This window comes from Monodon monoceros, unplaced genomic scaffold (genome assembly GCF_005190385.1).
Source record: "Monodon monoceros isolate NGI ecotype Baffin Bay Population unplaced genomic scaffold, NGI_Narwhal_1 Super_Scaffold_21, whole genome shotgun sequence".
Classification (NCBI taxonomy): Eukaryota; Metazoa; Chordata; class Mammalia; order Artiodactyla; family Monodontidae; genus Monodon; species Monodon monoceros.
Window position 1 is genome coordinate 31,981,142 of NW_021703778.1, and position 14,074 is coordinate 31,995,215.

General features: G+C 41.6%; 1 protein-coding gene across 2 annotated transcripts in view; it reads left to right on the top strand.

Moving 5' to 3' along the window:
- Positions 1-8,309: 8,309 nt before the first annotated feature.
- Positions 8,310-14,074, top strand: part of MORF4L1 (mortality factor 4 like 1) — a 35,095-nt gene continuing 29,330 nt past the window's right edge. The window contains exons 1-2 of one of the 2 annotated variants that reach the window (XM_029236864.1): positions 8,310-8,595; positions 13,035-13,081. In XM_029236864.1, coding sequence (XP_029092697.1) covers positions 8,556-8,595; positions 13,035-13,081 — 87 coding nt within the window. In that variant the 5' untranslated portion in view covers positions 8,310-8,555. The remainder of the gene's footprint in view (positions 8,596-13,034; positions 13,082-14,074) is intronic. The other variant, XM_029236863.1, reaches the window with a different exon arrangement.

Below are 14,074 nucleotides of genomic sequence, written 5' to 3' on the forward strand. Positions count from 1 at the left end.
CTCAGGATGATGACAGCCTGATACCTCCGTTTTACAGTTAGATGCCCACCCCTGCATCTAGGAAGTAACCGTGTAGTGTTGCTTTGACCCTGTGTGACCCTTATCAACTATTAACGCAATGGTTTAACCTCGATGGCTAATCCTCGTTTTTTCAGTTCTTTTTCTTTTCTTTTTTTTTGGCCATGCCACGTGGCATGCGGGATCTTAGTTCCCCCACCAGGGATGGAACCTGCAGCGGAAGTGCAGGATCTTAACCACTGGACCACCAGGGAAGTCCCCGGATAACCCTCGTTTATAACGGTTTGCCGATTTATGCTGTTTCTAATCCTACATTTTTTCCCCCCACCCTATAAAGTAGAGCGGTCCCTCATCACCTGGGGCTCTGGTTACTGGGAACTACAGTTCCTACTAGAAAAGCAGAATAAATCTTTAATTTTTTTCGTTTTGGTGGGGAAAGGTTTGAAATAATGGTCCCTTCCCACGCAGATGTGCTATCAGACTATGGGATAAATGTCTTTACCTTTTAGTTCTGTGTGTGAGCAAACGCCGTAATTAATTCAATTAATTTCTGAGACTGCGTTAGCTTTTTAATGATCTTCTATTATGTGAACAATGGGGCATGGATTGGTTCAACCACCGTCGTGTCACAGAAAAATGCCAGAAACCTCCAAGTCACGTGGGGGCCGCGGGAGGCCAGCCAGCTCTACAGCTGCGCTTTGGATTCGGGTCTTCTGTAGAAGGGGGAGCGCGCTCTGCCAGCGGGGGTCTCGGGGTACACGGGAGGCACCCCAAGCCCACTGCCTTTCCCCCGGCTGGAGTGTGGGGTCGCCGGCATCAGCCTGCTTTACCGCTTGACCTCTAGAGGGCCATTGACACTATTAAACGGAAAGAGTTTTTGTGCACAGAATCAGAAGTGAAACACAATTTTGAGAATAGTAAAAAACTTTCCCCAAAAATTATGAGAAAAAAATTAAATGCAAAATTAACAAGTTGGAACTTGTTTGGAACAAGTTTAAATAATCTTATTATTTGAAAAGACCTAGAAAAAGGATCATGTTTGACTGCCCAGCTAGCTTAGTCTGTAGAGCATGGGGCTTTTAATCTCAAGGTCCTGGGTTTGAGCCCCCATTGGGTGGCAGCTCTTCACATCACCTGTAATAATTAACCTCAATTCAGAGAACCTTAGTTTTCAAGCAATTCAACACATAACTGACTTCAATCTGGAGTTTTGTATTTTCAAACAATTCAACACTTTAAAAACTACTAAGACTGAACAAGTTAAAAAAGGGAACAATAAAACTAGAAAACAATTTCTTATTATAATTACACAGTTAAAGGTTATCTGTGTAGGAAAATATCTGTTACTGAGTGGTCTATTTGAAGGGCAGTGGAATGCCAAAGGTTAGGATATATCAATAGAAGACATGAAAAATTAATGAAATTGTAGGGTTCATACATATTGCTGAAGTGATCTCTGTTAAAATGTTTGAACTGTGTAATTTTAACTTTATGCTCTGCGATACTGAAAATTAGTTCGGAGATCAGCTCTGATTCACACTATACACATTAATTTCATATCCTCGAATTCCTCTAAGTAAATTAATTTACTTTGTGCCTTTGGGAAGGGCTAGTGATTATTATTACAGTTGTTTAAACCACTGTAAGATTGTTTCAGTGATTAGCTAATCAGGTAGCTATTGTGAACAGACACAGGGCTTTCTTAATCCTTTTTTTCCTAAGTTAGCGATCCAAATTGAACATATTTCCTGCAGCAATTTTGGAGTCTCAAAACATATCTCATTCAATATCCTGTGATAAACCATAATGGAAAATAATATAAAAAAGAATGTATATATATGTATGTATAACTGAATCACTTTGCTGTACAGCAGAAACTAACACAACATTGTAAATCAACTATACCGCAATAAAAAAAACCCTCATATCTCAAAGCAAGGGATTATCTTTTCCTTCATATGTTTTCCTAAATAAACTCAATTTCTTAGGGCAAAACTTTGCTTTTATGTTCACAGCTGCAAATTCTTTCCTTGTCTTAAATATCTTCCGTCATTCCCAGCAATTCTCAAACATTCTCCAAATTACTGTATGTTATTACCATCAGTTCAAGATACAATTTCAGACTTTGGAAGAAACACATGGAAAATTTCGCAATCGAAAATGAAGAGTCTCTAAATACTGCTGTTATTACAAAGGAATACCTAATCTCTAGGTGATGGGAGGCGAAGTAGAATTTTTCAAAAGGCAAACTCTGTCAGAGAAAAAGCAAACTGGTAAATTGATGAGAAGTCAATGAAGATACATTTACTTTTAAATATATATCCATTTTAAATTGAAGATCAGTGTTATGGGTTGAATTTACGACTCCCTGATATTCATATGTTGAAGTCTTAACCCCTAGTAATTCAGAATGTGACCTTATTTGGAAGTAGTGTTGTTGCAGATGTAATTAATTAAGATGAGGTCATATCAGAGTAGAATGCACGCTTAATCCAACATGACTGGTGTCTTTATAAAAGAGGGAACTATGGACATAGGCATGCACCCAGAAATGTATGACACATGGGAGAATGCCATGTGAAACGAAGGCAGACATTGGGCTGATGAGTTTATAAGCCAAGGAATGCTAAAGATTGCCAGCAAAGAACCAAAAGCTAGGGGAAAAACCTAGAACAGATTCTCCCTTAGGGCCCTCAGAAAGAACCAACCCTACAAAAAGCTTGATCTTGGACTTCTACATTTGTTGTTTACGCCACCCATTTTGTGGTATTTTGTTATGGTAGCCCCAGGAAACTAACGCAACAGTGTTCTATTGGAGGTGATTTTGATTTTAAATTTATTTTAGTATACCTATATTAAGTGTTGTCATCATTTTCCTTTCCTTTCCTTTCATTTCTGAAGCTGTAGGAAAAGCGATGGTTTGTTTGCATGTGGACATAAATTCAGCTCAAGTGAGGACATGATGATTACAGCTCCTTCAGAAGGAACATTTAGAAATTAGTGCAATCTCGAACTATATTTTCTTCTTATTGTTGGCTGGTGACTTATTATGTTGGCTACTGGCTTATTACTATGTGTACTAAAAGAATATATTCAAAGATATACTAAGTTAAACACATTTTATTCTCCCAGGGAACTCATATTTGGAGACTTTATATTCAACTATTCTATTAATAAATCATTTTAAGAAAGTGTGTTAATTCTCAGTGGTCCAGTTTCTTCAACAAGTAAACGGCAATAAAAAGAGAGAGACAGAGTGAACTCAATCAAATGAAGTGCACGCGCCGTGTTTGGATCCTGATTAGAATCAACCAATCATAAGATTACACTGTGACATAACACAATACAATCATGAGGTTATATGAGACACAACTCAGGGAGTCTGAACACTGACTCAGTACTTGAAGATACTACGGAATTATTTATTTTTAAATATAATAATGGTACAGTGTTTTTAAAATGCCCTTATCTTTTAGAGATATGTACTCACTTGTTTAGAAATGAAATAGACATGATACTTGGAATTTGTGTGTATGTATTTTGGTGGGGGAGGAATAATTGGGTACCAAAGACAAAGGACTGGCCATATGTTAGTAACTATGGAGGCTGAGTGTTGAGTACACACCACGATTCACTGTACAATTCACTTTGCTTTTGTATATAGTTTTAAATTTCCATAAATTTAAATACTGTTTGATTATGCAAAATCCCAAAGTATCTTAACCTCCTTAGCCCAGTGATCAGATTTAGCATCACTAATGAGACAACCAGACATCATGTGCCTCCTGATGTGATGCAGTGAGAAGTGCAGAGCATCACCTATAAAATATTCTCGTCAAAAACACTCAACTTAGATCTAACCAAGTCTTTAGATGTAACTTAAGTTTATAGGAAATATAGGGAAAGAGAAATGAGTTAAGTAACACCACAAGTAAACAATCAGACAAATGCAGAATGTCAAAGATTCAAAAGAATCAGGGTTTTCAAAAAGCAAATGTAGCGAACGAATACTAACACCACTAACAATAAAGGGTATGTGTGTGGGTGGCCTGTTCTGTGCCAAGGGCTCCCCTCCCACTCCTGTGGCAGTCCAGTGAAGCCAATGAACTGTTTTTCCAGAATGTTTTTAAATGTATAAAATAAAAAACAACAACATAGGATTATAAAGGAAAACAATTATATTGAAATACAGTTATCAAAATACCTTAAAATAGGGCTTCCCTGGTGGCACAGTGGTTGACAGTCCGCCTGCTGATGCAGGGGACACGGGTTCGTGCCCCGGTCCGGGAAGATCCCACGTGCCACGGAGCGGCTGGGCCCGTGAGCCATGGCTGCTGAGCCTGCGCATCTGGAGCCTGTGCTCCGCAACGGGAGAGGCCACAACAGTGAGAGGCCCGTGTACTGCAAAAAACAAAAACAAAACCAAAAAACTTTCAGATATACTATGGTCATGTACATGCTTCATTTTTTAAAAAATAAATTTATTTATTTATTTATGGCTGCACTGGGTCTTCATTGCTGCGCGCAGGCTTTCTCTAGTTGTGGCGAGCGGGGGCTACTCTTCGTTGCAGTGCGCGGGCTTCTCATTGCGGCCGCTTCTCTTATTGTGGCGCACAGGCTCTAGGCGTGCGGGCTTCAGTAGTTGTGGCACGTGGGTTCAGTAGTTGTGGCTCGCAGGCTCTAGAGCGCAGGCTCAGTAGTTGTGGCGCACAGGCTTAGTTGCTCCGCGGCATGTGGGATCGTCCTGGACCAGGGCCCGAACGCGTGTCCCCTGCATTGGCAGGCAGATTCTTAACCACTGTGCCACCAGGGAAGTCCCCATGCTTCATTTTTAATACATTAAATAAGATCTAGCAACAGGTCTAATAACTACAGTAATTTCAAAGTAATGACTGTAAATAATATCTCTAAGATATATGCAAGAACTAAAGTGATATGAAAACATCTTATTTTTATTGCGACAAAACCACAGGTGCTGCTGCTATTTTCAAGGTTTGCTACCTTCATTTATAATGAAAGGAAATGCTAAATTTCACTTTGAATTTGATGAAACTAAAGATGTAATTTTTTTTTCTCATCCAAGTTCATGGATCCTTTGATTGTATCCATGGACTCCTACCTTAAGAACTGCCTGTCTCGATTTTAAAAGACTTAAGAAATTTAACAACCAAATGCAATACATTGTCATTTAATGGATCCTATTTTGAAAAAACAATCAACAAGCAAACAAACATAAAAATATTTTAGGAACAAGTGAGGAAATGTGAAATGGGAATTATATGATTTTAGGGAATTATTGTTAATTGTGTTGGGTGTGATAATGGTATTGTGGTATGTAGGAGAATGACTTTCTATTTCGGAAGTACATACCGAAGAAATCAGGCATAATAGGTCCTGATGTCTTCACATACACACACACACAATACACACACATATATATGTATTATAAGGCAAATATGGGAAAATATTTACAATTGTTGAATCGAGATGATATGTAATATATTCTTTCTATTTTTCTATGTTTGAAGTTTTCATAAAATGTAAAATAAGGTGATTTTTAAAGATTTTTTTATGGTATAATATAGGTATGGTGAAGTGTATTACTCATAAGTGTACAACTTGATGAATTTTTACATTTGTAAACACCCATGTAACCACACCAGATTAAGGTTATAGAACATTTCCAGCACTCTGAAGTTCCCTAATGCCCCTTTCCAGCCAATTCCCCCTTCTACCCCAGCAAACCACTATCTTGACTTCTGACACCATCGTTAAAGTATATTGTCTTTGGTGTCTGGCTTCCTTTGCACAACATGACTTCCTCTTATATTAAAACAAGTTTTTAGAGACTGATAATACCATGTTTGGCGTGGATACGGGAAAACAGGCCCTCTCTTTAATTGTTGGTTGAAATCTAAGTTGATGAAGCCTTTAATAAGTTTAAAATGCCCACAGTCTTTGACTCAGTAATTCTACATCTAGGGGCCTAAAAAAATAAAAACAATGGGCACAAAGGTTTAGTTTGAAAGACATACGTTTCTAACAGTATGAAAAACTGAAAGCAACCTAAATGTCCAGCAAGAATCAAGGTTAGGTAAATGTGGTCTATTTATACTGAAGTATGTCACGAACAATTAAAAATGTGAGGGCTTCCCTGGTGGCGCAGTGGTTGGGAGTCCGCCTGCCGGTGCGGGGGACATGGGTTCGTGCCCCGGTCCGGGAAGATCCCACATGCCGCGGAGCGGCTGGGCCCGTGAGCCATGGCCGCTGAGCCTGTGTGTCCGGAGCCTGTGCTCTGCAACGGGAGAGGCCACAACAGTGAGAGGCCCGTGTACCGCAAAAAACAAAAACAAAAACAGAAAGAAAAAAAAAAGTGAGATAGACACATAAGTAATTGGAGTGACCTCTAAGCCATATTATGAAGTAAAAAAAGAAGACACAGAACAATATATACAGTCCATTTATGGTAAAAGGAAAAACAATTAGGGAGCATACAAAAATGTCCATGCAAAATGATGGGGAAGAAAACGAGGGAAAACAGAAGGATTCCTCAAGTTTTGCCCTGTATTTTATACCTCTGAATTGTTGCATCATGTACAACTCAAATATTCAGATATTACTTGCATAATTAAAACACAAAGGCAAAAAAATTAACTTTAATATAAATGGAGAAAGAACACAATGAGGGTGCTAGGATAAAGAAACTGCAAGGATACTCAAACAACTTACAATAGTAGTAGTACCTTTGTGGGGGAAGGAGCAGATGAGGGACTGAAGTGGGAAAGGACTTCTCACTAGCTTCACTTTTTGTTGTTGCTGTTGTTAAAGCTTCATGCACACTATCTGATTCTTATCCTCAGAATAAGCCAAAGAGGTACATTTTGCAGATAAGGAAAGAGCGTAGAGAGATTAGCCAAGCAGTCCAATTTTTTTGGTTTGTTTTTGTTTTCTTTTTTTTTTTTTTCTGCACTGCACAGCATGCAGGATCTCAGTTCCCCCCACCACAGATCCAACTGAAGTCTTAACCACTGGACAGCCAGAGAAGTCTATCTTCAGTTTTATATTAAAATTATTTTGAATTATTGAATTTTGAATTATTTTAAAATATTCTGTATTCAAAACGTTAAAAGAAGTATACTTCAGAGTTTTGGTGTGGTGGTGGGGTCACAAAGAGGCCCTTGCCCCTTTCTTTGATATTCTAAGGAGTGGAACAGACCAGATGCTGTGCAGGCAAATGGAGTGAGGGTTCTTTGTGGGTTTCTGCGGTCAAAGAAGGGCTTGTGTTCAGGCAAGACTGAAGGAGAAACTGGAGTCAGATAAATGGAGAGGGGTCTGGAATTCATGGGGTGCATAGCATGCTCAGGGGAGGGTTTAGAAAAGGCATGGAGACAAGCACAAAGCCTGGAGGACGGTGGGGGACTGTTTGTGGAAGGCCTTCAAATGCCAAGCTAAGGACCTTGGGATTGATCATCCTTAACGTTTGCTGAGCGTCGATTCACTGCTGAGCGCTGCACTGAGCCTTTCCATGCAAGTCTCACAGTACACCGATGGAAAGGTGGTCTTATTCTCCCCATTTTGCAGGTGAGCAAACTACAGACTTTTTGAACAGGGGAACGACACGAGGAAATTCGTTTAAACCGTGTGTGTACTCAGTAACAGTTCAAAGACATCAGGTGACCAAAAAGTGCACACATAGGACAGGTGCAGAACCCCAGCGTGGGTATTACTTGGTATTATTCACGGTAGCCTCTTTGGGCGGCGGGCATAAGTACATCACCCCAAAAAGCCAGAGCTCGCCCCCACAGCCTGCCTAGTGTCTCCCTCTCCGTCCTCATTTCCGCAGGACCCAGGCTGGAGAAGGAGAGGTGCAGGACCCGACAGATGACCGTCAGTCCCACCAAATAAACTGTCAGTGAGCTCGCTAAACAACGAAACTTTTAGACGCGGACTCCACTGCCTACCCCCCTTCTGGCCAGATTGCTGGCCGTGAAACTTTTCTAGGCGGAAACTACTCGAGATGCTACTGAAAGTAGGCTTCAGGAAGCAGCCTTTTCTCTCAGGCCATTTCAAAGCCCACATCATTGTGGCCCTGTACTGCCCGTGGGCCTCCGCAGCTGGGCCTCTCCCATTCTTAAAGTGAGGCACTGCCTTCCCTTGCCCTCGCTCCAACAAACAAGCAAAATCAAATCCCGGCTTTAAAAACCCCAGGCGGTCCTGGGGTAGGGGGTGGGAACAGGCCGCCACCCCTCCCCCACACCGCGGCGCCTCAAGCGCCCGGGAACTACCAATCCCGGCGTGCCCCGGGGCGGCGCGGGCGCAAGGGCGCGTGCGCGGAGGGCAGCCGTTGGCTGGAGCGGCGGCTGCGCGGGTCGCGATGCTGTGAGGTCTGCGGCCGCTGGCAAATCGGGCCCAGGATGTAGAGTTGGCGGTGGCTGACGGCGCGTCTGACGCGCAGTTGGGTGGGGTAGAGAGTAGGGGGCGGTAGTCGGGGGTGGTGGGAGAAGGAGGAGGCGGCGGCGGCGGCGAATCACTTATAAATGGCGCCGAAGCAGGACCCGAAGCCTAAATTCCAGGAGGGTGAGTCTAAGCTCCTGGGGAAAAGGCATCTATAGGCGCAGGAGAGGGAGGCGGGCTCGGGGTGGTTGAGGTTTGGGGGCCGGGGGTGGCAAAGGCTGCACCCGGAGGAGGCGGCGGACAGGGCTTTGTGCGGGGAAAGCGCATTGCGGCGGGCTATTTCGGTGCGTCATGAGGAGAAAATACCTTGTGAAGCGAAAGCGTTAGGCAGGCGTTAGAGTGGCAGAGGGAGCCATTGCCGCGTGGCAAAGCCTTAGTGCAGTGTTTGTTCTGAGGAAGAGGGCGCGGAGAAAGTAGCCTATTGTAGGGAGGCGACTGCAGCGCCATGGCGGCCGTCAGGGGAAGTGATGTGGCGTGGGGGAGGGGAGTCAGGGGCGGCGGTTTCGGGCGCCGGCGCGGAGCACCCCGGCCGCGTGGGCGGCCAACGCCTGGCGCTCTCTGGGGGCCTCGAGCCCAGAGGTGGTCTCGCTCGGTGGAGCCGCCGGGCTGCGGCTGGGTGGGTGGGCTTCGCGTCTCGGGGCGGGAGAACTGCGTTGTAAAATGGCTGCTGCAAGATGGCCGCGCCATCATGGCCGCCGGCGCCTGGGTCCCCGGCTCCCGGCCGCCGACGCCGCTTTAGGGAAGATACAGCGCCCCCTTCTTCGCCCGCTCCCGCGCGGGAACCGGTTCCCCCATGCTTACCCCAGGGAGGTGGGTGGGAACTGGAGAGAAAAAGCGCGAGCGTCTGGGTCGGCTTTGTGTTGCCGGCAGGCGTCTCTTTGCTTACCGAAAAGCCGAGTGCCAAGATCCTATGGGGATGTGACTGCGCTCTTGCTGTGCGGTTGCTTGTAAAGCAATAAATAAAAGCTACCTGAACGCGGTATTATGTTTCCACCTAGAAGTCCCATTGCCTTGCTGTTATCTTTTAAGTACAGCAGTTGTTTGACTAATTGCAGCAATATTTGGTTAACTGATTTGAAAGTTGAGTTTTTATTGTCTTTGATCGACATGTCTTGGCCGACGGTAGAATCTGATTTCAACCGTCGAAGAAGACAGCTCTTTAATTTCCACAATTAACGTATCCAATCATTTATATTAAAGTGGAGGTTTAGGAGTAAACTAAAATGGAAGTAAAATTCTGTGAGGCAAGCAAGAACACTTTAAAATTCCCTTTCATTATTATGGATGTGTTAGTTACCGTAGATGTCGAGACGTCTGCAAAAAATTGTTGTAGCGATTTTCAAACTATAATGTGCATTAGTCGTTTACACAAAACCCAAGTATATTGTAACTGTGGAATATTTAAGACGTTTCTAAGCGTGTTTCTGCTATGACTGACTCTTAATACCTGCTTTCTCTCACGCTGAGAAGCTGTGTGACTACCTTCTATGGATTGCCCTTTTTTTTTTTTTAAACCAGATATTTTGGAGCAGGGATTCTTAATCTAGGGTCAGTGTTTATAATTCAGAAGATCCGTGAACTTGAACGGGAAAAAGTGTTGGTTTCTATTGTCTAACTAAAATTTAGTATTTTTCAGTTGTGAATGTTAGAACGCCTCCCCCACAAAACAAGCAAAGCAAACCAAGAAACAAAAAACCACAGTAGTATTAATTGTATGTTTTCATGTCCGAGCATTACAGTGGTGGGAGATACATTGAGACGAAATGTATGCTTGTCATTATTTCAGAGTTGTGGTAGTAATTGGATCAGTGGCAAAATGCTTATATCCATTAAGAAGCTCATATAAAACCATAGAACGTGATATTTTAAATGTTTTGGTAACTATTTCAATACAGTTGGTTTCTTTCGTAATACTGTTTTACGTGTTTGTAGAAAAATTCTGGGCATAGGCCCAAAGGCTTAACCAGACTGTGAAGGATCCATGGCACAAAAAATTAATCCCCACTGTAGGATATCAAAGGAAGATCACCCAGGTGTGCGACAGTTAAGGTTGGCTTACTGGAGGAAGTGCTTTAGTTGTAAACTAGAGGGATGGTAAGAGTGATAACAGCGAAGGAGAATCCATGTGCTGCTATAATGGTGAATTAGAGAAGAGTATGAACTAGTGTATCTGTAAGGTTTTGAAAGCTACCCAAGAGTCTCTGCACTTACCGTTACCACCACTTTCCAGACATGTTTTCTACTCTTGTGTCAAAGTTGTAACCATCTTTAAGAAATTATTATTATTTGTAAGACATTTTCAGAGAATATCTTGTAAGGAAAAACGAATATTCTGTTGGAACTCACAGAATTATAACACTGCAGAAGAATTGAGCTTCTGTAATGGTGGAAATACGAATGATCAGAAACAGTTTTTTTCTAAATGGTTCTTTTAAACTTGGAAGTTTTTATTTAATAATGGTGCAACATGTTATAAGCAGTTTTTAAGCACAGTGACTGTTTTGCACTCGACTTGGTTTTCCACTTGAAATGTTAAAGCATAAGGTAAAGAAAGCTATTGGGCAACTAGCCCATTGTCTGGGGGAGGACTCTTAGCTTGTTAGGAGACTGACTGATGCTGGAATTTGAGTAATGTTCCCAGTAAGCAAACGAGTGGGAGGATGGGGAATTGGAATCGCGTCACCCTTGGAATTTTAGAGCATTGGGCAAAATTACCTTTGTAGTTTGATACTAGAAAGGATTAAGAGTGAAGAAAGATTTAAAGAAAATACCTGAGACTGTGGTTTGCTCCTTCCCCAATTAACAGTCCCCAATTAACACTTCCATGAAAAAAATAGGCATTTGTTATCCTGGGTCATGCTCTTCAACTTACTGTATATTTTTTCAACAGGATATTAGGGCCAGGTAGCTAGAATGGAGGTCAAAGGGTCTTAGCCTCAGTGCAATTGTCTTTGGAGGCAGCTGCCAAAAGGAGGGAGAGGGGAGTGAGGCCTTTTCAGGGTGCCTTTAGAGAGTACCTGGAGTGTTAAATTTGGGTACACAGGTCTGATATTTGGTGCTGCTCTATTTAGGCCCTATACCTTATCTATATCCCCATGGTCTCATTCTTATCCACAGTATTCAGCAGTGGCTCCAGCCTAGCTTTCTCTTGCACTCCAGACACGTGTACTCAACTGCTTAGCAGATGGCTCCAGTTTGGATGTCCTGTAGCCACTGTAACTTACTCCAAAATTGATCAGAAACCCCTCCCTCCATTTCCTTTTCTCATTAATGCTCCCACCATGCTGGAAGTCAGTTTAAAGTGTTTCTACTTTGGCTTAGCTGTCCTCCTCACTGCTTTTGATTCATACCTATTTTCTGTTTTATCCCTGACAGTTGGGAGAAGTCTTTGGTCTCCTCCTTTCTAGTCTCCACTTTTTCTGCATAGGCCTAGTAGCCTCAGGCAGTGGTTCCTCAGAGTGGACCACTGCACAAGAATTTGTCGTGTTTCTTCTATGCTTTGGTACCAGTTACTTTCCTCAGCATGGGCCCTTCCCTGTGACCTTCCCAAGTAGCTCTTCAGTCACTCTTCTTACTGCTTATGAAGATAGTTAAAATAGGAAATCCAGTAAATTGTGCAAAACTGTTTGGTTACATGTCAGTGTCACCTATACTCCCCGTAGTCTTTTCAGAAATGAGCTAGTAGGCTATTTTAATTTAATTTTAGAGCTGAAAGAGCTGACTCTGTTGGCATTTTTGTTACCTCTGGGCCTGTAGAAATCAAGTGGACCGAAAATAATGTGAGAAGTCTATTTCTTCTACAATCAAATGATATTTTAAGGTACTGCCAGGAATTGCCTGCCTGATTTGTCTGATGAGCAGGGGTGTCTTCCAGATCTTATTCCAGTCCCTAACATTTTATTTAGTCTTGCAAGTCTTAATGGTAGATGCAACACAGAGTGTAAGTTCCAAAGGTTAGAATTGTCTGGGGTTTTTTTGTTTTTTCTTTTTTTTTTTTTTTACTTTTTCCCATTGAAGCAGCCCAACACCCAGAACATCATTGATCACACTGAAGGCATGAACATAGTGGGACCTCTTTTTTAAAAAAAACAGCTGTATCTGACGCACATTGAAATTTTTATGCACAGAGTGTTTTTCTTAGTTTACTCAGTTTAAGACGGTTGGAAGCAGAGAAGGAATAGGTAGAGCATAAGGTCCTAAACTTAAGATGTCTTTAAATACCACATGTATCAGTACATTGAGAAATAAACCAATTCTGCCAGTAGATAGCTACAGTAGATTTAATTTGTTTAGCGGGTGATAGATGATTTGATGATTTTAATAGATTGATATCCTGATTACTTTTTGTTGTTTACATCAGTTGCTAAGGTGTTTTTGTTGTATTGAAGTTTGATCTGAAGCGTTGATGGATGCATTGCCATACCCACTTGCCTACTCTTTTGAGGAATACCATGGTACAAGTGTGACGGCTCTCCATCACAACCAGATGTGCATATTCTTATATATGAAAATAAATCACAACTAACCCAGTACTTTTTTTTTTGTCTTTTTTACTTTTACAGGTGAGAGAGTGCTGTGCTTCCATGGGCCTCTTCTTTATGAAGCAAAGGTATTAAACTTGTTTTCTCTTGAAAAGTTGGCTGAAATTACTGGTTGGATAATACCAGTTTTCAATGGTTGGTAGCTTTAGTGAGAGCTACCTTTTTCATAGATTTTCATAGATTCATAGTTCCTCATCTTCTCTTTATGGGTGTCTTACTGTTTTCTTAGTGGGTCTTATAAAGCATTGCTGTCTTGCCATTCATCTTACTGAGCTGCTAAAGGTCCAGTAGTTGGAAAGAACATTTGAGGGGAAAGATAGAATATTGACTATTAATGGGAGCAAAACAGCATTTTGTAGTTAATGACTTGTGAGAAAATACTGCCAAAGTTAACTTTATTTGCAAATATAATGTGCTGAGTAAGCACTGAGTAGTTACATTAAAGGTAAAAACTAACATTTAAGATGAGTACATTTAACTTATTTATTGGATTGTTTGGCAAAGTTTGAATTGTGGGGGGGTTCCGGGGGGGTTCCCTTTCCCTTTTCTCTGTATCAGTGTTGTGCTCAGGTAATAAAAACTGATTTTCCATTTAGCCAAAGGTAAGTGGGATGATGTATTACGAAGTCAAAGGTCGTCTTAGTATTTTGTTTCTGGTAACTTTTTTAGCACAAATATTTAAGGTGTGTCAACTTCTTTTACAGTGGTAGTTTTTAAAAAATGAACAGTATAATTTAAAGGCAATTTCAATGTAAGTTCTAGGTGAATATGTTTCTGAAAATAAGACTGTAAAGTGTCAGTGTGACTAACCATTTTCACTACTTTTTACTTATTTTGAATACATAGTGGATGTATGTTTTTAAAGTTCTAAAATGGCTGAAACTGGATTCATGGAGATGGTCAAGAACTTTTTGTGTGTGTACGTATATCTTAATGGTATAATACCGCTGCAGTTTATATATTCTGAGTCCTGTTTATCATTTATATCCTTGAAAGTTTTTTTCTTTTGTATCAACTTCTGGCAAACTCTACTGGACTGGCAGATTTTTCTGCTCTGGCAG